The sequence below is a fragment of the Mugil cephalus genome, chromosome 9 (assembly GCF_022458985.1).
Source record: "Mugil cephalus isolate CIBA_MC_2020 chromosome 9, CIBA_Mcephalus_1.1, whole genome shotgun sequence".
Classification (NCBI taxonomy): Eukaryota; Metazoa; Chordata; class Actinopteri; order Mugiliformes; family Mugilidae; genus Mugil; species Mugil cephalus.
The window spans coordinates 715,341-742,500 of record NC_061778.1 but is presented as its reverse complement, the minus strand read 5'-3'; the positions used below and the strand labels follow the sequence as shown (position 1 = coordinate 742,500).

Sequence of the window (27,160 nt, the reverse complement as noted above, 5' to 3'; positions counted from 1 at the left end):
CAGCTCCTCCTAGGCCTCTAAGCTAATAGTCAGCAGTCTTTCCTAGCCTCTAAGCTAATAGCAGCTCCTCCTAGGCTCCTAGCCTCTAAGCTAACAGCAGCTCCTCCTAGCCTCTAAGCTAACAGCAGCTCTTCCTAGCCTCTAAGCTAATAGCAGCTCTTCCTAGCCTCTAAGCTAATAGCAGCTCCTCCTAGCCTCTAAGCTAATATTAGCTCCTCCTAGCCTCTGATTCCAGAGAAGCTCTGAACTAAACTCTGAATGGATGCTGTGTCGTTGGCAGCGCTGGGCTGATGATGGATGTTGTGGAGCTGCAGCTCATTAATAAACGCTGATGAGCTGATTATTAATGAGCTGCGGCCGCTTTATTAACGCCAGGATGAGAGATTGAAGGACTAAAAGGTCACAAACATCCGATGAATTACGGGACATTACTCGAGTTATTATTAATTTTATCGTGAACTTTGGAGGTGTACGTAGGAGTTAAACAGAGGAAACTAAACGGAGATCATTAGAGTGAGCCCCCTAGCGGCAGCGGCACATATAAGGACGAAACAGGGTGATATTTAAGATTTCAACGTGTTTAGTTTATTTAAAGCCAAAACAAAACACATTAAGTATTAATACAATAAGACAAACAGTCTTTGTCTCAATGAACATAAAATAAAATGCGCTCAATAAACCATGTTTGTCTTTTTTGTAGAATGAGATTTGTTTTTGCATAAAATAAAACTTTTATCTGCACAATGACACTTTTAATCTAACAACTAGCAACATGCTGTTGTTTATTTCATCCATTTCCCAACATGACGTCATGTTACTGACTTTAACAGCTTCTTATTCACAAACATAACAAGACCAAACTGTGATTAAACGCAATAAAAACGGATTTTATCACTGTAGCGAACAACAGTAAAACACGAATGTGTCGTTATTTCGTCACTGACGCTACTAAACTGAATCGTTTCTTTACCTTCCCCTCTTTGCATCGTCCATGCGGAGCCGCTGCTTCACATCCAAACCGCCGGTCCTCCCGGAGCGGGCAACACTTTCTGTGTAGCACTGAAAGGAGTCCGTGTACAACGCTCCGACGCGTTGGTTCCGTTCAGTACAGGGACCACAACACTTGGCCGCTACGTAAAACCGCCAAAGCCTAGCGTCCTAGCATCCCAGCTAACAGTAGCTCCTCCTAGCGTCCTAGCATCTTAGCTAACAGTAGCTCCTCCTAGCGTCCTAGCATCCCAGCTAACAGTAGCTCCTCCTAGCGTCCTAGCATCTTAGCTAACAGTAGCTCCTCCTAGCGTCCTAGCATCCCAGCTAACAGTAGCTCCTCCTAGCAGTTAACTGTAGCTCCTCCTAGCGTCCTAGCATCCCAGCTAACAGTAGCTCCTCCTAGCAGTTAACTGTAGCTCCTCCTAGCGTCCTAGCATCCCAGCTAACAGTAGCTCCTCCTAGCGTCCTAGCATCTTAGCTAACAGTAGCTCCTCCTAGCAGTTAACTGTAGCTCCTCCTAGCGTCCTAGCATCCCAGCTAACAGTAGCTCCTCCTAGCATCCCAGCTAACAGTAGCTCCTCTTAGTTTCCCAGTCCCTCATAATAAAAATTCAAATGTTGACTCGATGCCACAGGAAATACATTTATTGAGATTATTTCTCGTTTGTCACATTAAGAAGCTGCTGAGAACAAAGAGATGAAATACTGAATGAACCGAGTTATTTAGGAGTTATTATCAGGAGTTATTATGAGGAGGATTATTTAAGAGTTATTATCAGAAGTTATTATCAGGATTTATTATAAAGGGGATTATTTAGGAGTTAATATCAGGAGTTATTATCTGTAGTTATTATCAGGAGGATTATTTAGGAGTTATTATTTAGGAGTTATTATCAGGAGTTATTATTAGGAGGATTATTTAGGAGTTATTATTTAGGAGTTATTATCAGGAGGATTATTTAGGAGTTATTATCAGGAGTTATTATAAAGGGGATTATTTAGGAGTTATTATTTAGGAGTTATTATCAGGAGGATTATTTAGGAGTTATTATCAGGAGGATTATTTAGGAGTTATTATTTAGGAGTTATTATCAGGAGTTATTATAAAGGGGATTATTTAGGAGTTATTATTTAGGAGTTATTATCAGGAGGATTATTTAGGAGTTATTATCAGGAGTTATTATTTAGGAGTTATTATCAGGAGTTATTATGAGGAGGATTATGTAGGAGGATTATTTAGGAGTTATTATCAGGAGTTATTATGAGGAGGATTATGTAGGAGGATTATTTAGGAGTGTGCCGGACGTCCAGAGGATTAGTTTCAGGTTCCAGCTCAACTTCAGGACTGAAACCTGAACCATCGGAGAGGAAACGGTTTGTTTGGCTGGTTTCTGCTGCAGGAACGTGAGATGAAAACGTTCATTCAGAGCATTCAATGGTATCAGCACAATGAAGAATCTTAAACTTAGTTAAAACCTTCAATTAAGAATCCAACGGCCCAGAAAATGGACAGAAACATACAACATGCAAACTACTTTTCATAGACACATAAATGTATTTATTCGTTATTTATTTTATCAATTTACCAACAATGTGCAATAAACGTAAAAGACAAACAGAAGTGTTATATTATTAATCTATATTATGAGATTCAGTCACTAAGAGCAAAAAAAAAGTTTTAAATGAGCTGTGAATTATTAAGAGATTAAGGATGAGTTTTCATGTCTAACAAACGTCAAACAACCAACTTTCATTTTCTGGGTCTTTTCCAGATTTATTGTAAATTATAAATATAATTATAAATTCATTATAATTAAAAATATTTCCTAAAAAAATAAGCATCTACTTCATTCAGCTACAGAACGTCCAGCACCATTAAGTGGTAATTAGAAGGAAACAGAGTTTATTCCACTTAGATGAGATCCACTGTTGATGAGTTCACTTTTAATTTCCTGGAAGACATTAATAAAGCAGCAGTTTTATTTTTTTAATAGTTTAAAAACCTTTGAACCAGTCATCAGTTTGGTTCTAAATCTGTCGCCTCGTCTTCGGTTTCATTCAACTCGTTTAATCTCCTTCAATGAAACCTCCTGGTTCACACTGAGGAATTAGCATCAGGATTAAAGAGGAAAGGAGGCGTTTCTGTGTGTCTGTGGTGAAACAGTCAGAGGAGGAGGAGGAGGAGGAGGTGGAGGAGGAGGAGGAGGACTGAGCCTCCATCTCTGAGATCAGCTGAGAGTGAGTGTAAATCTTCACTCATACATTTTATTCTTCAAATGTTGTTGAATTATCATCAGTTCAACCTCACACGGCTGCTTTATGAAAAATACTTTAAATAATCTGCACGTATTATTAATAGTTATCATTTATACTATATTGTTTATACCTATATTTTACTTAAAGTTTTTACCTTATATGCTGTGTGTGTTTTTTTTGTTTGTTTTTGTTTTTTTACTACATTACTTTATTCCCACTGGCTGTAGGTACAAAAATACATTTCACTGTGTATCATATGTAGAACTGTGCATGCAATGAATAAAATCTTCTCAACTGAGAAATTTCTAATCTAAATAATAAATTCCAGGTTTCTAAGAAAACAGCTGTTTTCAGAAGAACAAATGTGTCTGATTCCTCTTTCAATCCTTTAAAGCTCTGAAAGACATGAAGACATGAAAACACTCAGCCGGAGCGGGTTCAGTGGTTGAACAGCGACACCTGCTGGTCTGAGTTTTCAGTCTGAATAATAATAAAAATAAAATACAAGAAAATAATAGAAACCTAAAGTTATTAGTTAGAGAATGAACATAATACATACAACAAAATAAAAAACAGCAGATTTAAATTCAGATAATTCTCTATAACCTCAGACTGAAACTATCAGAGCTTCATTTTCTCTTCACTTTGTTGCAGATTCACCTGAGAGAGACGCTGCAGGTGAATCCTCCTCCTCCTCCTCCTTCTTCTTCTTCTTCTCCTCCTCCTCCTCCTCCTCCTCCTCCTTCTTCTTCTTCTTCTTCTTTACCTCGTTTTGACCTCAGGACACGTTTATTTAATCATTTTATTTTTGTTTGTTTATTTTCTCCTCACTTCATTCAGAGAAGAAGAAGAAGGAGGAGGAGGAGGAGGAGAAGAGGTGCACAGCGTTTCAGTAGTTTCACAGTAAAACAACAAACCGCAAAGAAGACAAACAGTCCAGGTCTCACAGACAATGTCTCCATCAGAGAGAAGACGAAGGAAGCAGCAGATGTTTGACTCAGTGTGAGGACATTCACTGATTCTGTCAAAGTCTGGATTTAAAAGAAGAGGAAGAGGAGGAGTGAACGATACCTGGAGTAAAGCTCATCACAACATCAGCCCAGGTTTAATTATAGGCTTAGCCTGCAGACTAGTTTCCTACATCTGTCTCATGTGTCTCCGTGTAACTTTGGTTGCAGAGATCCAGATGTTTAGTTTAGAATTTTTATTTCTATGCAGATGTTAAAAGTCTGGAGACACCGTCTCATTCAGTTCAAAGTGTGTCCAGAGCAAATGCATGTGTATAAGCATGAAACCGTTAATAAACCTAAAAATAACAAACACAACTTAAATGTAAATTATTTACTTAGAAATTAGTTTGATTTCATTCAGAAAACTAAATGCAGCCGTTAAAGTTTCTAAATGTGTTTGATTTATTGGCCGTTTGAGATGTTTACATGAAGAATTATGATCAGAGTAAAACCAGAGAGAAATAATAAAAGTAAAACAGAAAAGTGGTTTTATTTTGGTTCATCGTGAAAGCTGCGTTCAAGACATTGACAGTTAAACCAAACAGAACCAAACCTGAAGATCTTAAACTCATTTAATTTAATTTAATTTAATTTAATTTAATGTTTTCAGTGGAGTCAGTTTGAGTTCATGAAATAAGGCATTTCACAGCGTCATGCTCCAACCAATGAAAATGTTTGTAAATATTATTGATTGAATAATATTTCAACATTTTAAAGTTAATTGATGGTAACTTGAACTCAGCATTGTCCATTTAAAAAGTCTGGATCAAAGGCTCTGTTGGTGTTTCTCCTGAAAGGGGGCGGGGCTTTCTCTTTGCTTTACAATTTCTTCAGAAGTTCTTGAACCAATCACCTGCTGCGGTTGCTGTTGTGTCTCTGCATCGTCCCGTTTACATGTCGAGGGGGCGGAGTCTGCGTCCAGGTCAGAGGTCAGGTCAGGTACGGGGGCGGGGCTTGGAGTGTGCTGAGCATTGTGGGCGGAGTCTGACTGTTGAACCCCTCCCCCCACAGTAAGCACCGCCCCTCTGTCCACCACCGGACCCATAAACCCGGCGCACCCCGAGCAGCGCCTGCTGTGCTGAGGCTCCTCCTCCTTCTTGCATGACCCTGCCCTCTTCACGCTGCCCCTCCCTCTGGGCGGGGCCACTCTGCCTCTGCGGCTCTGATTGATCCTCCTGTGTCGCCGGCTCTGATTGGCTGCGTCGCTCCGGTTCTGGTTCTGGTTCTGGTTCTGGTGGTGGACCCGCTGCAGCGCGGCGGCCGCCAGGTCCGAGTGAGAGGACGTGCTGTCAATCAGCCGCCGGCCCAGAGCCAGCGGCCGGACCGGCAGCGCCAGCCTCAGCCTCAGCCAGAACCGGGACCGGCGCGGTTCGGACCGACCTCCTCGCCAGGAGACGCTGCTGGCGGCGGCCTGACGCAGCTGAGCGACCTCCACGCACGGAAGTTTACTGACGGAGCGGAGCGTGACGCACACGATGGAGGCCCGGCGGCCGTGGTGCAGGTACAGGCCCAGGCGACACTCCAGGAGGCTGAAGCTCTTCTCCGCCAGGAAGTCTGGGCTGAGGACGAAGAGGAGGCGCCGGCTCCGCTGCATGGACTGAAGGATGGACTCCGACACGTCTGACAGGCGACAACACGGGACGAGAAGCAACGAAAAGACAGAAAAGCAGTTCATTCTGAGAAGAAACGTCTCTAAGTGAACCTCTAAGTCCGGGGGTCAAACATTCAGCCCGAGCTGATCTGAAGGGGCCAGAAACACAACAACTCCAAATGTTTCCCTTTACTTTAGTGTAAAGAAGAACAAGTACATGTAATGAACAGCTGTAAATGTCCTAAGAGGTTCAAGGTGCAATTTCTTATTTTATTGAATATTTTCAGCCGATATCTTTAATTGACTGGACCCTCTGGGGGCCCGGCTTTGGCCCCTGGGCCTTATGTTTGACACCCCTGCTCTAAGTCTTTCCACAGATATGAAGATGTTGGTTTTTCAGAAACATGCTTCAATGTTAAAATGCTAGCATGCTAACGCTAGCAGTCCTGTCTTCCATTTACTACTGAAAACCAAGAAGAGGATGAAAAGACAAACCATCATCAGACTTGTGTGTTTTTCCTGGATCAGAGTCGTCTTCAATGTTTTTATTAAAAGGCGACTAGACCTGTAGAGTTCTTTAGAGAAGTCGTTTCATCAGAGCAGCTTCTTCAGTTCTAAGAGACTGGAGGAAGTTTGAGGTTTATTTGGACATTAGTTGCACCAGTTTCTGCTCGTTTACACAAACACGTCTAGTCAGTGTCAAACTTCCTCCAGTGTCTTAGAACCGAACAATCTCCTCAGATGAAAAGTCTAGTTGCCTTCTTAAGCAGTTTTTGGACGTAAACCAGGACCTGGAGGACTGAGAATTAACAGGTTCCTTTACTCACATCAGACACTTTGACGCATAAAAACCTCAAAGTCTTTCCACAGATTTAGAAAAGCTTCCATCAACATGTCGCCGGTTTCACAACTGATAAACTACTTGTAGCATGTTTCAGTTTTGAAATGCTAGCACGCTAACGCTATCAGTCTGATCATCCATTTACTACTGAAAGTCCAGATGTAAATGAAAAGACAAACAGCATCAAACTTGTCGTGTTTTTCCTGGATCAGAATCATCTTGAGTATTTGTTTCTGCCACTTTTATATAAACAGCTGAGTTATTTATTTACTGTGACGTGAACTTTATCGTGACTCTAGATGGAAGATATGAAATGAAAAACACAGAAGGGAAGAATGACGGCGACATGACATTAAATCAAAAATGGATTTATTCAACACCCGCCCCCTCCCTTATATATATTTATATAAAAATAAAACAATGACACAGATTTGAAGCATGACAAAGTGCAGGATGAATTCTCCCAATACTGATTTTTAAAAGTGTTAAAACAGATGAGTGAAATATATTCCTCGATTGATTCTGAACACAATAAAGTGGAAACAGCAACAAAAATAAAAAAACAAAGTGCAGAGTCATCGCAACATCTTAAAGTAACAATCAGCTGAGTTTTACTCTGTTAAAACATCAATGGATTCATCTTCTATGCAGACGATGCTCAACTTTATCTCCATTCTTTATCCAATGGACGAACTATTGTTGAGAAAAACAACTAAAGTTTAACATCACAGCGTAAAGTACGTGAAATAAATGAAAACCAGTTCCTCTAACGGCCACTAGATGGTGATATGAGAGAAAATATCTACAAAGATAAAACAAATCTTTCCCATAAATGAAATTATTGACTCTCTGGATAAACTTTTCAGCACATAACGGCCTCAGGATTAACACTGAGTGGACTAACACTTTAAACGTTAAATACTCTTTGAAGTAACCGCCATTAAAACAGAAGGTTTGGATTAATGTGAACATAAAACACAGAGGCGATGCTAACGTTAGCCATGATCACAGAATCAGAGATCTGGGTCTTTAGAAGCTGTTTCTTAGTGTGTGATTATAATAATAATAATATAAATTATTATTATTATTTATTATGAGTCTGTGGTTTGTTGCTGCCTTTTTTTTAAACTGTAAAATGTAAAGAGTGAAAACAAAGTGAGGATAAAAACAGTCTTAAACTTAAAGTAAGAATGAAAGAAATGATGGAAGGAATGGAGGAACAGGGAAGTAGGGTCTTAGTCCTGGTCCAGGTCCAGGTCCAGGTCCAGGTGCTGGTCCTGGTCCAGGTCCTGGTCCCGGTCCCGGTCCTGTCCCCGGTCCTGGTCCTGTCCCCGGTCCCGGTCCTGGTCCTGGTCCCGGCTACGCTGCAGAGTTGAGGACTTTCTGAGGGTCTTTGACGGTGTTGCTGATGAGGCCTGTTTGGGAGTTGGTGCTGTTCTGACTGTGAAGCCTCTTCAGAGCCACCTCCTGCTCCCGCTCCTCCTCCTCCTCCTCCTCCTCCTCCTCCTCCCCCCTGGTGCTGACCCTCCTCACCGGTAACTCCACCCTCAGCCTCTTCCAGAACCGGGACGACAGCTCTTTGGACTTGTCCCCCTTCCAGCGGACCAGGGCCAGAGCCACCCGGGCCCGCCTCAGCTCGCGGACCCAGCCCTCCCTCCGGACCGGCTTGTACTGGACCAGGATCACCCTGAGGTGCCCCCCCAGGGCCATGCCGTCGATACCGGCCTTCAGCTCCAGCAGAGCCTGGGAGCCCTGGGAGGCGTAGCCCGGACTGACCACCACCAGGAGGCGCCGGCTACGAGCCACGAAACTCAGAGTCTCATCAGTGATGGCTGCAGGGAGAAGGGGGGGGGTTAATGGAGGGAGGGATGGAAGGAAAGGAAGGAGGATGAAAGGAAAGGAAGGAGGATGAAAGGAAAGGAAGGAGGATGGAAGGAAAGGAAGGAGGATGGAAGGAAAGGAAGGAGGATGAAAGGAAGGAGGATGCAAGGAAAGGAAGGAGGTGGAAGGAAAGGAAGGAGGATGGAAGGAAAGGAAGGAGGATGAAAGGAAAGGAAGGAGGATGAAAGGAAAGGAGGATGGAGTGTGTTTCTGTGTGTCCCACTAGCATCTTTAGTGACAGCAGCAGTTAGGCTGAGAGAACCAGGACCAGAGTACTACTAGTAGTACTTCATGTTGAAATACTACTAGTAGTACTCTTGGTACTGTAGTAGTAGTTAGTATAGTACAGTATTACTAGTGCGAGTAGTACCGACAGCAGCAGTAGTACAGGTAGTGGTGGTAGAGATGTAGCACAGATAACGGTAGTAGTAGTAGTAGTAGTAGTAGTAGTACTGGTAGTAGTAGTAGTAGTAGTAGTAGTACAGGTAGTAGTAGTAGCAGTAGTAGTACTCACTCCCTCCAGGTAGACTGTCCCTGTCAAAGATACACACTGAGTAGCCCAGTTCGTTCTCCAGGACTCTACGAAGAGTCGACAGGACAAACGTCTCGTCTTCACTGTTCCTGGCGTATGAGATGTACACGTCGTACTCCTTATCATCTGCACACGCACACACACACACACACACACACACACACACACACACGCACACGCACGCACACACACGCACACACACACACACGCACACACACACACACACACACACACACACACACACACACACACACACACACACGCACACACACACACGCACACACACACACACACGTGCGCGCACACACACACACGTGTGCACACACACACACACACACACACACGCACACACACACACGCACACACACGCGCACACGCACACACACACACACGCACACACACACGCACACACACGCGCACACACACACACACGCACACACACAGGAAACAGGAAACAGATAAAGTGAGGCTACGTTCAACGTCAACATCAACATGTAACACAGAATAATAATAACACATGATGCTCACAACATGTTCACCTGTTCATGTGTTCATGTGTTCACCTGTTCATGTGTTCACCTGTTCATGTGTTCATGTGTTCACCTGTTCATGTGTTCATGTGTTCACCTGTTCACACGGTCTCTGTCTCAGACCCAGACTCCACCTGAGCTCGATGCTCTGACTGAACTGAACCTACAGGACGTCTTTATATTCTTTATATGTCTTTATATTTCTTTATATTCTTTATATGTCTTTATATTTCTTTATATTCTTTATATTCTTTATATTTCTTTATATTCTTTATATTCTTTATATTCTTTATATTTCTTTATATGTCTTTATATTTCCTTATATTTCTTTATATTTCCTTATATTTCTTTATATTTCTTTATATTTCCTTATATTTCTTTATATTTCTTTATATTTCCTTATATTTCTTTATATTTCTTTATATTTCCTTATATTTCTTTATATTCTTTATATTCTTTATATTCTTTATATTTCTTTATATTTCTATTTTCTCTCTACATTTCAGTTTTTTTATTTGTATATTTTTATTATTATATTCACTGTGACGAGGACATTGACATGAATAAACTTGTCTTCTGTTTTACTTTAACCTCGTAGCAGAATTATTAGTTTGATTTACTGGAACGATATCAATAAAAACACCAACGTGCAGCTTGTTTTCTGTAAATGTGCAGATGTGACTCAGGTAATTATGATCTGAGGCTTCAGTCGTCACACGAACGCGGGTTTAACAGACGTATGTGATGATGAATGAATGTTAATGAAGGAACAGAAAAGTCACCAGGAGATTCTAAGAAACCAGATAATGTCTGAATTTGATGCCTCGTTATCTGGTCACATTCAGCACGAACCAGATAAAAACACAGAAAATGTGAAACATTCGAGATCTGATCTTCATCCTGTGACGTCTGAGAGAAACGTACATGAAGCCGCGATAACGGAGGAAGGAGCATGTTTACGAGCAGAGGTTTAATCTTCTAAAAGTCCGAGCGACGTCGCACACAAACAAATTTACTGTCAGGACGTTAAAGTGTTTTATGGACAAGAAACATGCGGAGAATGATTTTAATTATCGTCTTTATATTTATATATTTATTTATTTTAGTTTTATTGTTGATTAATTAATTCACTGTGGTTCATTTTACATATTGTGAATTTATTAGTTCATTAATTGCTATTATTATTTTTTTTAATATATTTTAACTTTGCCATCACTTATTTACTGAATTACACAATTTTAATTTTAATTTTTTTATTTCCTGACTGTTGCGTATCATGAAGTTGTTTGTTTGTTTGTTTGTTTGCTCGTGGCTGATGCTGGAGGTTTTATTATTTTCTTTATTGATTTTGTTGTTTTTTAATTACTTGTTAGAAACCTGCTGAGAAAGATTTGAATTATTATTTGTTTTATCATTTTATTGTTGGTTAATAAATTCGCAAAGTGAAAATTGGATTTTTTAAATTTTATCAGGAGTTTGTTTGTGTTGTAGTGTTTTTATTTTCTACAGTTTTTATTGGTTTCATTGTGTTTTATGTTATGTTGGTATTTTACTCATGTACAGCACTTTGTTTTTTTTTTAAAGTTCTATATGAATAAAGTTGAGTTAACTCGAGAGTCTGTTCATTTATTATTATTATTATTATGTAAATATTTAATTCTATTTAACTTTTATTGTCTTTCATTTAGTTTTTCCTCATGTAGATAAACACTCAGTGTCTGTTTGTCTTGAATAAATCCAGAGTAAAGTTTGTGTTTGTGTTTGTGTATCCGGGCCCAGGACGTCCCACCTGTGTGCCTCTCGTCGGTACCGAACCAGGACCTGTAGATGAGCAGCAGCTCCAACCAGAAGACGTGATAAACCACGAAGAGCAGCAGCATCAGGACCAGAGTGACGCCCAGACCACAGCCCAGCTCCACGGACGGCAGCGACACTGCAACAACATTCATTCATTACTTCCTTAGGACCCGGACAAAATCACAAACCACACATTCAGATTTTAACTAAAAACCTCCAAATGATTTTTACCAAGTTTATGTGTCAGGTCCTAAATATCTCTTTAAATCAAATAAACCCACACACTATAGAGAAATATCCAGAAAGAGATGAGTTTATATCACAAGTTCATATTCTTGTTCTCTAGACGTTTGATGTTATTTGATATAAGGAACTATTATCTAGAATAATCACAGATATTATGTCGGGGCCAGTGTCTCATTTGAATTAGGAAAAGTTATTAAATATAGATATAAAAAGAAACAAAGATGTTAATCAGATATTTAGAGACGTTAAACACTGAACGGAGCCGACGGTTAATAACAGGAGGCTTTAAATAGTTTATTTATTTTATTCTAGATTTAGCTTCAAATCCAGAACAGAATAAACTCCTATCAGACTCCTCTCCTGTGGAACCAGGTCCTGGTCTGGGTTCAGGAGAGAGACCCCCCCCCCCCCCCCCTCTACGCTGAAGGACTTTCGCTTTTAGACAAAGCTGAACTCAACCGTCTGCCTCCTTCACTGACACTACGTTCTTCTCAGCTTCAGACAGATCAGTCCCTCCACATGAACCGGTTCTGGTTCCTGTTTAAAGGGAGTTGGTCCTTCGTGCTGAAGTGAATTCACTTTAATCTTGTAAATCTGATAAAAAGCCTCAGACTCCAGAGAATAAACTGCTCTGACACATTTCAGTTACTTCTCACACTGATAAAACAGATTCTTAGAGAGACGAGGGGAAACCAGAGCAGCAGCTTCACCAGGCCTTCACCAAGTCTGGGATCTGGTCTGAGATTCGGTCGGAGATCCAGTCTGAGATCTGGTCTGAGATCTGGTCTGAGATCCGGTCTGAGATCGGGTCTGAGATCCGGTCTGAGAGAGATCTGGTCTGAGATCCGGTCTGAGAGAGATCTGGTCTGAGATCTGGTCTGAGATCCGGTCTGAGATCCGGTCTGAGATCTGGTCTGAGATCCGGTCGGAGATTCGGTCTAAGATCTGGTCTGAGATCCGGTCTGAGATCCGGTCTGAGAGAGATCTGGTCTGAGATCTGGTCTGAGATCCGGTCTGAGATCCGGTCTGAGATCTGGTCTGAGATCTGGTCTGACGTCTGGTCTGACATCCGGTCTGAGAGAGATCTGGTCTGAGATCTGGTCTGAGATCTGGTCTTAGATCCGGTCTGAGATCTGGTCTGAGATCTGGTCTGAGATCCGGTGTGAGATCTGGTCTGAGATCCGGTGTGAGATCTGGTCTGAGAGCCGGTCTGAGATCTGGTCTGAGATCCGGTCTGAGATCCGGTCTTAGATCTGGTCTGAGATCCGGTCTGAGATCTGGTCTGAGATCCGGTCTGAGATCTGGTCTGAGATCCGGTCTTAGATCTGGTCTGAGATCCGGTGTGAGATCTGGTCTGAGATCCGGTCTGAGATCTGGTCATCACTTCCAGTGACTCACTGGGCAAACGTGTGACGTTCATGTATAAAGTGGAGTGGATGTGGTGCATGAAACATAAACCAGCCTGTTAACAGGAAGCAGAATAACGCTCCATAGAATGGTTTGTGTTTTTTCTGTGTGTTGTCTCATGGTCTCTGACCCTGGATGGAAACAGAGGAGGATGTTCTCACGAATCAGGACTCTCAGGCCGGCTACATAAAGTTGGTTCCGTTTCACCTCAATTAAAGTTTCAATTAAATCATGTGTCAAAATACCAGGACGTCCATCACTGACTCCATCATCCCAGCTGCTTATTATGGTCTGTGAATGAAATGAAACCGTCCAAAGTCCTGGGCTAAAGCCACAGTGACGACACAGAGCAGGACAGCATCTAAGCGTTGACGCCTCATTGGAGCTGGTTGTGGTGAAGAAGATGAACCTGGTCATGAATGAAGTCATTGGGAAAGGTCAGCTAGCCACCAGGCTAATTTACTGAAGTGAGAACATGGAAACAAGCCCCCAGTAAGTTAGCTTCTGGAGCTAATGCTAAAAGCAACAGAAGAAAAAGAAGTGAAAAAGGTTCATGCTGAGTTTTAGAAGGTTTAACCCTCCATGGACCAGGAACCAGTGAGGTTTATTGTCATGTGGTTTTCATTGAGCCAATCAGAGAAGATCCAGGAAACATCCTCAGGTCTAATCAGGGTCTAATGTGGTCTACAAGGTCCCCCTCTGACCTGGTTTATTAGGAACCATGAAGAAGAACAAGTGTCCTAATGTTTCTAATGTGATGATGTTGATGATGTTCTAATGTGACAAACACATGTTTACATTAGTTTAAGGACCAGGAACCAGATATGAGACCAGGAACCAGATATGAGACCAGGAACCAGATATGAGACCAGGAGCCAGATCTGAGACATTTATTCATCAGGATTTAACTCAGAAACATCAGGTAAAAAGGTTAAAAGTCTTCTTCTGATTTAATGAGTTCCGTTACAGTAACGTCAGAGTAGAATCTGATGGAAGAACATAAACAGACTGATGCGTCTAACTTCCTGTTTGACCTCCGACCTCTAATCAGCTGATCCGTCCTCACCCTCCAGCTCCAGCTGAGCTCTGCGACTGTCCTGGCCCCGTTGGTTCCTGGCCATGCAGGTAAACTCTCGGTTCACGTCCTCGGACTGGAGGTTCTGGATCAGGAGGATGTTCTCCACATTCTGGTCGCCATAATCGTACTTCACCACCCTGCAACCAATCACAGAGCTCAAGTTTTTCAAAATAAAACAAAAAACAAACTTCATCTTGTCTGGTCTGGTCTGGTCTGATATGGTCTGGTTTGGTCTGGTCTGGTCTGATATGGTCTGGTTTTTGTTTGGTTTGGTTTGGTCTGTTCTGGTCTGGTCTGGTCTGATATGGTCTGGTCTGGTTTGGTTTGGTCTGGTCTGGTCTGGTCTGGTCTGGTTTGGTTTGGTTTGGTTTGGTCTGGTCTGGTCTGGTCTGATATGGTCTGGTTTGGTCTGGTCTGGTCTGGTCTGGTCTGGTCTGGTCTGGTCTGATTTGGTCTGGTTTGGTTTGGTTTGGTCTGGTCTGGTCTGTTGTGGTCTGATATGGTCTGGTTTGGTCTGGTCTGGTCTGGTTTGGTCTGGTTTGGTTTGGTTTGGTTTGGTCTGGTCCGTTGTGGTCTGGTCTGGTCTGGTTTGGTCTGGTCTGGTTTGGTTTGGTCTCGTCTGGTCTGGTCCGTTGTGGTCTGGTCTGGTTTGGTCTGGTTTGGTTTGGTTTGGTCTGGTCTGGTCCGTTGTGGTCTGGTCTGGTCTGGTTTGGTCTGGTCTGGTCTGGTTTGGTCTGGTCTGGTCTGGTCTGGTTTGGTCTGGTTTGGTTTGGTCTGGTCTGGTCTGGTTTGGTCTGGTCTGGTCTGGTCTGGTTTGGTCTGGTTTGGTTTGGTTTGGTCTGGTCTGGTCCGTTGTGGTCTGGTCTGGTCTGGTTTGGTCTGGTCTGGTCTGGTTTGGTCTGGTCTGGTCTGGTCTGGTTTGGTCTGGTTTGGTTTGGTCTGGTCTGGTCTGGTCTGGTTTGGTCTGGTCTGGTCTGGTCTGATATGGTCTGGTCTGGTCTGGTTTGGTCTGGTCTGGTCTGGTCTGGTTTGGTCTGGTTTGGTTTGGTCTGGTCTGGTCTGGTTTGGTCTGGTCTGGTCTGGTCTGGTTTGGTCTGGTTTGGTTTGGTTTGGTCTGGTCTGGTCCGTTGTGGTCTGGTCTGGTCTGGTTTGGTCTGGTCTGGTCTGGTTTGGTCTGGTCTGGTCTGGTCTGGTTTGGTCTGGTTTGGTTTGGTCTGGTCTGGTCTGGTCTGGTTTGGTCTGGTTTGGTCTGGTTTGGTCTGGTTTGGTTTGGTCTGGTCTGGTCTGGTCTGATCAGCACCTGGTGCTCTGGGAGAATCGATGGTGATCGGCCAGTTTGTCCAACGTCTTCCCGTCCACCGTCCACCAGATGTCCCATGAAGGACTGTCCAGGAGGACGGGAAACAGAGCTTCACAAACCAAACGCACCTCAGTGTCTAACGGAGACAAAAAAATAAAAGTTGATTTAATTTTGAATCAAAAAAATGTACCTTTGGTCATTTAACATGCAAATCTTCTTCTTATTTTATTAATTTATTATCTATTTAACTATTCATATTTTTAATAGTAATTTTAAGAGACTTTTTATTTATTTATTTTATTTATTTAGAGTTCCCTCATGGATCGATAAAGTGAGTCAGAATAAAGATTTAATGAACTGGCTGAGGCAGAGCTAATCTAATCTAATCTAATCTAATCTAATCTAATCTAATCTAATCTAATCTAATCTAAGGGAGGAACTTGCCTGGTTTGACAGTGATGACCTGGTGTCCACTAGGCCGGAGGATCTGAGGGTCTTTGGAGACATTAGATGGGTCTGAGGGAGTCACAGAGTTTATTTACCTGAACAGCTGTTATTATTATGATGATGATTATTATTATGTTGGTGCAGGACTCACAGACTGCGGTGACGTTGATGCTCCTGGTGAAGTTGAGAGCTTTGCCGTTCCTCTGGTAGTGGACGATGCAGAAGTAGAAACCCTGATAAGAATCCAACATGACGTGGAACTGCAGACTGGATCCTTTCTGCTCCCGGTCCGAGTTCCACGTCGAATACGGGGAACACTTCAGAGACAAAAAGATGCTTCAGACACAGGGCGAACCATGGGAAGAAGGAAGGAAGGAAGGAAGGAAGGAAGGAAGGAAGGAAGGAAGGAATGAAGGCCAAATCTGAGAACCCCCATGACCTCAGACACAGCGAGCAAACTGTAAAATACTGTAAAATACTGTAAAATACTACATGAAACACAGTGACTTTAAATGACCTGTTGGGGGCGCTGTGTTCAACTGTGATGTAAACTGATGAAACATAACGTTAGAGAGTCTCCCAGCATTGAGACTCAACGCAACAGCTAACAATGCTAGCTAGCTACCCAACGAACGTGAACTTGCTAGCTATCTAGCTAACATTAAGCTAACTGACATCACTAACGTTAGGCTCTAATATTACTGATATTCTCCTATAGGAGTCAAAACTTTCATATACAGGTTTGTATATATGAGTGTCTTGCTAGCTCAATATAGCTTTAGCCCATTGTAGCTGTCCACACTGTTTGATCCTTCCTGTGGGGAAGAACACACCCCTCAGCTTTGACCTTGTGTACATAGTAACAGTTGCTAGGATGTATGATTGGACAATGACCTGTTTTGGCATCACATGGACCCAGGTGACCGTGGGCGTGGTGTTGGACATCTTGATTGCCTCCTGCAGGTCTGGACACTCCAGCTTCTTCCCCTTCTGCAGCTCCATGACGACATGCGTCGGCGCCACGGCAACCGGAGGCTCACAGTCGGTGCTGCGAACCACCTCGTCTCGCCGCAAAACTCTCAGGCGCATGGCGATCTTACTGCACGACGATTTGTTGCTAGGAGACAGTTTAAATGAAAAGACGAAGCTACTATTAGCTGAAAGGCTAAGGAAGAGCTGCTATTAGCTTTGAGGGTAGGAAGTACCGTTCTTTATCTTCAAATTCAAAACCATCATAACACAATAAGGAACTTCACATCTTCTGCTTCTTCTGCTCACTAACATCACTGTTTTAAAGATTAGATTCACACAGATTCAGATTAAAGATGAATCTCTGATTACTCAGAACCAACATCAGAGTCTGAAGTAAAGTCAGAATGTCTCTGAGAACACAGACTTGGTCGTTCTGATAAGACCGAGAGGCAGAGGAAACAGGAAGTGACATGTGACCACACAGGAAGATGAAACTAGACCACCGTCGCTCTGTCATTTCCAGCACTTCAATAAAAAAACAAAAAACAAAAAGACAACTCATCTAAAATATGAAAGGGAACTTCAGATCTGTAGCTAAGGTTAATCAGTAATGCATTCGCTGGCAGAGAAGGAAGTCACGTCTGTGTGAGGCTTTGTTTTTATTAAGTTGTCGGGCCTATTTGTTTAATTAATGCTAACGTTGTGGAGCAAGTTCCTGGATTTATCATCACTTTTTGACGGTTAATACCTGATCAGACCTGGTTTTATCATAAAGGTTATTATTAGGTTTACGGGCGAGAGAATGCAGCTAAGAGCAGCTACCTGGGAAGAGCTACCGTTAGCTACGTAGCCAGGAAGCTAGGACGCACTACTATTAGGTGTAGCTAGGAGTCTAAGAAGCTAGAAAGCGCTGCTGAGGCTAGGATGCTACGAGCCGGGAGGCTAGGATGCTATGAGCCGGGAGGCTAGGATGCTATGAGCCCGGAGGCTAGGATGCTGTGAGCCGGGAGGCTAGGATGCTGTGAGCCGGGAGGCTAGGATGCTATGAGCCCGGAGGCTAGGATGCTGTGAGCCGGGAGGCTAGGATGCTGTGAGCCGGGAGGCTAGGATGCTATGAGGGTTAGCTCCATATACTGGATTTAAGTAGCTTTTCCATCAGGTTTTAAGATATTCTGAGAGAAATTGATGATTGTTGGACGCAGCCATCGCACAGGTTCCCACAGAATGAGTCGTTGTTATTTTGAGCAGCCTTTTATTTTATGTTTTAAGCCCTTTCTGCTACACTGAGATCATTAGTGTGTTAATTAGTGATAAAACCAAAGATTAATTTACATTTTAAGTGTTTTAGGAACCTAACTGTCCTGAATACTAAGGTACTAATTATAGATAATGACTATATTTGTTATTAATGAATCTTTTCGCCTCCTGTGTGACGGAGCTCTGGAGCGAGTCCAGCCTCCGATCCTCTAATCCTCAGATCTTTAAGACTCTCAGAGCCACTTTAGCTGATTAAAAGTGGAGGAGCCAAGACGCACGATCGAAACTCGAGCTGCTGATTCTACGGGACGGATCCGTGGGTCCGATCGAGATGTGACTGACATCCAAACCACGACCAGTCAAAACTCAACGTTTATTTCTAAAGCACATAATAAGATGAAATAATGAATAAAACGTCAAATAAGTAAATTGTTAATAAAAACTGTGTTTGTAAAACTATTTAAAAAGCTTTAAACTCTGGGTGGCTTTGACACAAAAGGGTCCAGAGTTCTGATCCTGGATCTATGGGCGTCCAGACATTGAGGTTCTTAAAAACTAGTAATAAAATGTTCTGGAAGCCGGTGCAGGGACACTAGTACCGGCCTGCAGGTGGCGCAATGACTGGTCCGGCCTGATGTACAGAGGGTTACAGTAAAGGAGGAAGGAGGCAGGACTCCACGAGTCTCATCAGAATCTAGGAGGGTTTCATCCTTCATTGTTATTTCTTAGAGTCTAATCTCGGTTACGCCTCTTTAAGTTCAAGACGGTAAAAGTTATGGAGTGAAATTCCTTGTGTGTGCTCACATAGTCTGACTGTGATTGTTTTAGTGTTTAGGCTCTGAAGCCTGGTTAAATGCCTGGTTGAAGCCTGGTTAAATGCCTGGTTGAAGCCTGGTTGAGGCCTGGTTAAATGCCTGGTTGAAGCCTGGTTGAGGCCTGGTTAAATGCCTGGTTGAGGTCTGGTTGAAGCCTGGTTGAGGTCTGGTTAAATGCCTGGTTGAGGCCTGGTTGAGGCCTGGTCTTACCGTAGCATGCAGATGTACTGGCCGGCGTCGGCTCTGTCGGCCGGCTGCAGCCACACTCTGTCCTTGTCTTTGCTGAGCCGTGGGCTGCAGAGATGAATCACATTAGAGCCAGAGAACCAACGTAAATCAGACGAGACTCGATTACAACGACGTTAAAACAAACGGGAGCGTCCGCGCTGACGCTAATCGAGACGCTCGCCTCCACAACAACCATACATCGTGTCTGGAAGGGAAATCATTAGACCACACTTCATCATTCAGTTACTCCCAGACCAGCCCCTCCACCACCTCCATCAGCCCCTCCACCACCTCCACCTCCACCAGACACAGCCAGTCTGCATCCACCTCCTGCAGCAAAGTGAAAGTTAAAGGTCCAGATATAATAATATAAATATAAATAGGAATAAAGTTGACCCCGATGTATCTGCAGTGTGGGCTAAAAAGCTAAGACGAGCTACTAATAGCTGGGAGGCTAGGAACAGCTACTATTAGCTGGGTTAGAAAAGGCTAGTAATAGCTGGGAGGCTAGGAGGAGTTACGATTGGCTAGGAGGATAAGACGAGCTACTATTAGCTGGGAGGCTAGGAGACTGGGAGGCTAGGAGGATAAGACGAGCTACTATTAGCTGGGAGGCTAGGAGGATAAGACGAGCTACTATTAGCTGGGAGGCTAGGAACAGCTAGGCACAGCTACTATTAGCTGGGTTAGAAAAAGCTATAATAGCTGGGAGGCTAGGAACAGCTACTATTAGCTGGGAGGCTAGGAGGATAAGACGAGCTATAATAGCTGGGAGGCTAGGAACAGCTACTATTAGCTGGGAGGCTGGGAACAGCTACTATTAGCTGGGAGGCTAGGAACAGCTGCTATTAGCTGGGAGGCTAGGAGGATAAGACGAGCTATAATAGCTGGGAGGCTAGGAACAGCTAGGAACAGCTGCTATTAGCTGGGAGGCTAGGAACAGCTAGGAACAGCTGCTATTAGCTGGGAGGCTGGGAACAGCTACTATTAGCTGGGAGGCTAGGAGGCTGGGAGGCTAGGAGGATAAGACGAGCTACTATTAGCTGGGAGGCTAGGAACAGCTAGGAACAGCTACTATTAGCTGGGAGGCTGGGAACAGCTACTATTAGCTGGGAGGCTAGGAACAGCTGCTATTAGCTGGGAGGCTAGGAGGATAAGACGAGCTATAATAGCTGGGAGGCTAGGAACAGCTAGGAACAGCTACTATTAGCTGGGAGGCTAGGAAGACATACACATGTTGTACAGAGCTGGTCTCTCCTGAATCGGACTCTGACCTGTTGGACAGCGGCTGCTCCATGTCCTGGTTCTCGGGGACGTGGTACCAGACCAGGTTGTGCCCGGCGCTCTGGGTGGAGGTGTAGTTGTAGACGGAGGGATGAGAGAAAAGAGGGCAGGACAGCCAACCGGCCTCCCCCTCCAGGACCGAGACCGCCGCCTCCCGGGACTCCCCCCAGTCGTAGCAGGTGGGCTCTGAGGAGAAGGAGGAGAAAGTTACCTTAATTACGCTGCATAGACCCAGACAGGAGGGGGGCAGTCAGTGGTCATAATGTTATGGCTGAGACCCCGATCGGCCAAACTTATGGTCATTTTAGTCAGAACAAAGCGTTTCTATTGATCTGACGGTTGTTGTAGTCGTTGAGAGAGTTGGCTCTGATTGGTCCTGAGAACTATCAGTAATAAATCAGAAATCTGTGCAGGAGGCAGAAAACGCAACGAGAACAAATCTGGTCTCATCTTTAATAGAGATCGATAATTTAAAAAAGAGACGTGACTCATCGATTTAATTGAATCGTTTCAGCCGCGGCTCAAGTTTCCACTCGATCAGTCAAACGAATTAGAGACGAGCGAGTGGAGGATGAGGAGGATGAAGGACGGATTCAGTCAGAGCTCGACTCAGGAACAACAAACTGTCCCTGGAGAACCAAGACAATACAAACCGCAGGCTAATAGTAGCACCTCCTAGCCTCCCAGCTAATAGTAGCACCTCCTAGCCTCTCAGCTAACAGAAGCACCTCCTAGCCTCTCAGCTAATAGTAGCATCTCCTAGACTCCCAGTTAACAGAAGCATCTCCTAGCCTCTCAGCTAATAGTAGCACCTCCTAGCCTCCCAGCTAACAGTAGCATCTCCTAGCCTGTCAGCTAACAGTAGCATCTCCTAGCCTGTCAGCTAACAGTAGCATCTCCTAGCCTCTCAGCTAATAGTAGCACCTCCTAGCCTCCCAGCTAATAGTAGCACCTCCTAGCCTCCCAGCTAATAGTAGCATCCCCTAGCCTCCCAGCTAATAGTAGCTCCTCCTAGCCTCCCAGCTAATAGTAGCACCTCCTAGCCTCCCAGCTAATAGTGGAACCTCCTAGCCTCCCAGCTAACATAGAGGAAGCATAGAGGAGCTTTAACCTACAGCGGTGCTAGCTATGTGCTAACAGCGTCCTCCTCAGGGTCCAGAGCCTCGTGTTGGGAACCTCAGAGCAGGACGGATTAATGGAGGCTCCCTCACGTTCTGGGACTCAGGGTGTGTTGGTAATTGACCTGTCAGGTTTCCTCTGCTGCTGTATTAGTCTTTCTATTAAAACCTCCTCCTCCTCCTCCTCCTCCTCCTCCTCCTCTTCTCTTACTATCCATCCATCCATTTACACTTATACCAACCCCCCCCAACCATAGTCAGCATCCATTCATCTCCAATGAGCCCTGAGATTCTCTGCAGGTCCAGATCCAGTCTGAATAAAATAAAATAAAATAAAATAAAAAAAACTGAGACATCACAGATTAATCCACTTCTCAGTCTTAAAGACTTTGACTCACGGTTGAATCTGAGCAGAACATACGTCCTTTTATCCCTTAGAATTTATTCAGTGAACCTTCAGATCAAACCTCCTCCACTGTTTCTCCACGTTGATCCCAGTTCAGTCTGAATCTAATGGTGCCGTCCTGTCTCTGTCTTTGTCTCTGTCTCTGTCTCTGTCTCTGACTCTGTCTCTGTCTCTGTCTTTGTCTCTGTCTCTGACTCTGTCTTTGTCTCTGTCTCTGTCTCTGTCTCTGTCTTTGTCTCTGTCTCTGTCTCTGTCTCTGACTCTGTCTCTGTCTCTGACTGATGAGCTCTGTGTTTAGTCTCAGGACTCAGGCTCAGTCTTATCTTTACTGCAGATTTAGATTCTGATACATCCACTTCCTGCAGAGTCTTCTGTGCAGAGACCACATCATCCACCACTGTCACTGGAACGTTTTCAGCCTGAGGACGGTCTGATATACTTTTATTAAGATCTCCTGATCTAAATCCGAACCCCAGACCTTTAACCTGCTTCAGTGATGAAGGATTCCTGAGAGAACAGTCCATGAAACAGCTTTTGAGTCAGTGTCCAAATACTTTTGGTCCTTTGAAGGAAGATATTTGGTTGTAAATATCTTCAGACCGAAGCCGAGAGTCTGAACTTTAAACTGATACAGAACTGGATCTTTAACATGTTTTAGTAAAATAACAAAACTTGTGTCAGTGTCCAAATATAAATGGACAGAACTGTATAATAAAGAGTTTCTTTTTCCATCTGATCGACACGTGTTCGATCTTAAACCTTGAACCATGTAGTTTTCTGAGGTTCTGTAGAAGGAAGTTCTCCTCAGATCCGTCATGAATCTGCTTTAAAACCTTCAGCATAACCTCAGCAGCTCATTGGAACTACATTCTTCCTCCGCTTTCCATCTCCTCCCCCGTCCTCCCCCGTCCTCCCCCGTCCTCCCCCAGTAATAAATGAGCCTTCTCTCTCTGGATCGTCCCGCGGGGCGAGAGCTTCGTCTTTTAATTAACCTCTGATCCTGCAGAGATGTTGCACCACACGAGGAAAACACAAAGATATTCATCTTTAATTTACTGCAGGAACCAGAACCAGAACCAGACCTGGTCCAAGAACCAGAACCAGAACCAGACCGGGGATCTGAACCTACCTGTGGGCTCGCTGGTTTGACTGACAGCAGGAGAAGCCCCGCCCATCACGGTGGCGAGGAAGAGGAGGGTGGAGATGAAGGACGCCCTGCAGAGACATGGAGACACCGTCAGCATCACGGCTGCTCTTTCATTCTGAAACTCTGCTTCTTTACAGAATGAGTTTGATGATTAATCTTAGTCAGACACTAAAAAATAAATTAAATTAAATTTTAGATTTTATTTATACTTTTTATTTTCCTAATTCATGCCGAGGCTCTTTTTTCTTTTTTCTTGTGCACATATTTTTGCGTTTCTTTGTTTATACATTAAGACAATTAACAGACAGATGGAGGAACAGGGATAAGAGCCATAACATTATGACCACCTGGCACCAGACCAGGATGTGGAGATGTTGTGATCTGGGACTGATCCAGTGGTCGTAATGTTACGGCTGACTAGTTTTAATCAGGTCGTTAACAGATGATGATGGAAACGTGACGATGTCACAGATCAATGAGTTTAGATTTTTAATAATAATAACGAGAAGAAGAAGAAGAAGAAGAAGAAGAAGAAGAGAGGGAGAGAAGAGACAGATGGAGAGATGAAGTGTCACGGTGGGTGATCAGGCAGAGCGAGTGGATCCCAGGAGGAAAATCCAGGAGAGAACGACTCAACAACACCATCCATCACACACACACACACACACACACACACACAAACACACACACACACACACACAGAAACACACACACACACACACAGACACACACACACACACACACTAACAAACACAGAAACACACACACACACACACACACACACACACACACTAACAAACACAGAAACACACACACACACACACAGAAACACACACACACACACACACACAAACACACACACACACACACACACACACACACACACACACACACACACTGTCGTGTCTTATAAACAAACACTCAGATTTAAAATGTAATGTTTTATGAATGAATTTCTGCACAGAACTGATAATGATGCTGATGAAGATGATGATGATGCGGATGAAGAGGCAGGTGAGCTGTGTTTCCGTGTGTTTTTTGTGTGTTTCTGTATGTGTGTGTGTGTGTGTGTGTGTGTGTGTGTGTGTGTGTGTGTGTGTGTGTGTGTGTGTGTGTGTGTGTTTGTGCTGATCGCTGCAGAGTCTCAAACGGTCCTGGTTGACTTTAATGTGATTATCAGAGCGGATCGATGGAGGGAATCTCTCACACCAGAGTCCCATTTAAAAAGTGTCCGTTTTAAGCTGACCTCAGCTTTTATCAGCTTTAAACTAAAACCTCGTGATTTACGAGAATTTATGACGAATCCCTCCGGTCTGAGGAATAACTCGGCAGACAAACATGGTCAAAATTTAAATCGAAACTTGTGTGACCGTCTGGGATTAAATCGGCTTTATTTCCTAAAGTTGCATTTATGTGTGAGTGGGAGCAGGCTGGTGCAGAGTTTAGACACCGAACTGTTAAAAACATGGACATGATTCATGTAAAGGCGCAGTTCAGCTTCAGCTTCGATGCGCTGCTCACTGTAAACGCTATAGTAATAAATGTGTGGATTTTTAAAGGAGATTCTGCACGCAGGCGTCTGAGCAGCAGAGACGGGGCTGGTTGTGACCAGCAGGCTGTAGATGTTCAGCAGATCTTCAGTTAAATGACAAGTGATCTGATTTAAAGCGACTTTCAGTGAAAGAATCTACAGAGACACGTTCAATATTCACTGAACTGACGCCAACAGAACAGCGGCAAGGCGCTGCGCCAGACTCCGTCCGAAAACGGATTGATTTAGGAATAAAAGCAGAAGAGCGGGGACTTACATGGGCAGCGGGTCTGCTCGGTGTGTCCGTGGTCGGGATGAGCCCGTCGGGTTTGTTCAGCTGGACGTCCCGACGGGAGGAGGCGTGGGCGGGGCCGGGACTCACGCACACTCCGGCGGCGGCTCCGGTGATGAACGGCCGCGCGTCAGGACTCGATCACGGCCGTAAATCTACAGTCGCGCCGGTGGCTGGACCCCGGAGCTCCGGGAAGTCTTCCAGGCTGAACCCGGCCGAGGAGCTACCGACCCCGGATCAACATGTCGGCGGACGAGCGGCGATCAGCTGATTCAGGAAGTAAACACGCTGCAACAGCTGTGGACCCACAACTGGACTGAACGTCAACACGACGCGTTAAAGAGTTTGTTCCCACGGAGGAACCGAGAAGTTGAGATGATTCCGGTCCACGCTCCTCCTCCTCCTCTTTCTCCTCCTCCTCTTTCTCCTCCTCCTCTTTCTCCTCCTCCTCTTTCTCCTCTTCCTCAGTTGCGACATCGACCAATGATTTCACAACATCACGCGGCCTCCACGTTCAGTTCATAGAAAAATAACTCGGTAATGATCAGTTTACTCAGTTTACGTGGTTTTAAGAACCAGATTTCTCAGAACAACCAGCGCAGATCAGATTAATCTCTTCAGTATCTGACAACACGAACCAAAAAGCAGTTAAACCTGATTAAAAACAGATTTATTTGAGCTTTAAAACTAGTACAAGTAATGATCTACTTTAACTTTCCTCTATTGCACTTGTGCTGTTGTCCACCTGTTAATTAAACTGATTCAAATAAACACATGGATCCAAATAAACTTGAAATGGTCAGATTAGTTTCTCCAGAACCCGGAGGATCCGCTCATTACAGAGAAGTCAGATCAACTTAGCATCAACACGGACTGGAAAATGAATTAAAAGGTCAAAGATCTTAGAAAATAATCCACAGAATTTACTGAAGCACATTTTCCCTTTTACTGTGAACATGTTCAGCTTCACTGACTCATCCATGAGCAGAAAGAAACGGTTCTATATGATTAATGACATGATACATTTAGACAAATGACATGTTCATCTTATTGAAAATGAAGTCAAACAACATTAAAACCATTAAACACAAGCTTTTGTATTTAGGTGCTGTTTGAAAATAGATTTGTGTAATGAGATATTCTGAAATATTCGTGTCCTCTGGTCATTGTCATCACACTGGGTTGTGTTTTTTTATTACATATTTTTTGTGATATAGTAAAATGTTCTTTTAAATCTGTTTTTAAGTCTGGTTTTCAGTGGAGACCTGATCTCTAATAATTCTGTCAAAGCTCATAAATAACATTTAATAATAAAACACAAAATACAAACAGACACAAAAATCAGGATCTACAGACTTTAAAGTTCAGAGACTCTCATGTTATGTTCAAGGTGTAATCAGATTACTGGTGATACCAGATTACTTCCTCAGTCATGGGGAGATGGCGCCTCCTGGTGGCTGCAGCCTGCAACAACACAACCAGGAACATCCACAGCAGAGGCTAAAAATAAAACACAGTCATTAGTTAGTGTGTTAATTATCTGGAGACAGTGTGTGTTTGTGTTTGTCCAGATGCTGAGTCTCTGTGACGTCACATCCGGTTTCTATAGCGTCAAATGACTCAAACAAAACTAGTCCAAAAAATGACCCTTGAACATTCATCAACATTAACTGTTTAAATTAACAACCTGGAATCACAGAAACCATCCACGAAAAAAGACGTGTTTAATGTTTTAGAGGTTTTATATGTTGTAGGGGAATTATGTTTATTTGACATTTAAGTCTAATGATGCCAATCAATTAATATTAGATCAATATTAGTTATTAATAATGAATCAGTCTCATCATGTCTGAGGTGTGATCATAGTTGGTTTAATGATGAGGAGAATAACGAGATGAATGAGTTTTGACGATGGTGAGAAGTAACTGAACGAAAATGAGCAAATGGATTAAGAAGAAGAATGAAAAATTCAAGAATAAAACTTTAAATGAGCCAAAAAATGTTGAGTTAAAAGTGAAAACAGCACAAAAAAAGAAAAAGACGAAGATGTAATAAGACTGAAGACGGCACTAGACATCACCCACTTCTCTCTGGGGGCGTCTCTCCTTTAATGAACTGGTCTTTGTGTCTTCAGAGTCATTTACACGGAGCTGCTTCTATTTCAGGACTTTAAATAACTTTTCCAAACACTTCAATCAAACATCA

General features: G+C 43.5%; 2 protein-coding genes across 2 annotated transcripts; both read right to left on the bottom strand.

Annotated features, from left to right (window-relative positions):
• Window positions 1–4,156: 4,156 nt before the first annotated feature.
• Window positions 4,157–6,900, bottom strand: LOC125013952. The gene has a single exon (XM_047594917.1). The coding sequence runs from the start codon at window positions 5,928–5,930 to the stop codon at window positions 5,022–5,024; it is 909 nt and encodes a 302-aa protein (XP_047450873.1). The 5' UTR covers window positions 5,931–6,900; the 3' UTR covers window positions 4,157–5,021.
• Window positions 6,901–7,039: 139 nt separating this feature from the next.
• On the bottom strand, window positions 7,040–25,347 carry LOC125013951 (interleukin-1 receptor accessory protein-like). Its single transcript, XM_047594916.1, has 12 exons — window positions 24,941–25,347; window positions 23,115–23,200; window positions 20,452–20,647; window positions 19,160–19,243; window positions 16,800–17,022; window positions 16,057–16,222; window positions 15,903–15,974; window positions 15,459–15,594; window positions 14,147–14,295; window positions 11,420–11,563; window positions 9,083–9,226; window positions 7,040–8,519 (listed from the first exon to the last, which is right to left on the bottom strand). Coding segments are annotated over exons 1-12 (1,875 nt in total). The 5' UTR covers window positions 24,943–25,347; the 3' UTR covers window positions 7,040–8,046.
• Between the last annotated feature and the right edge of the window lie 1,813 nt (window positions 25,348–27,160).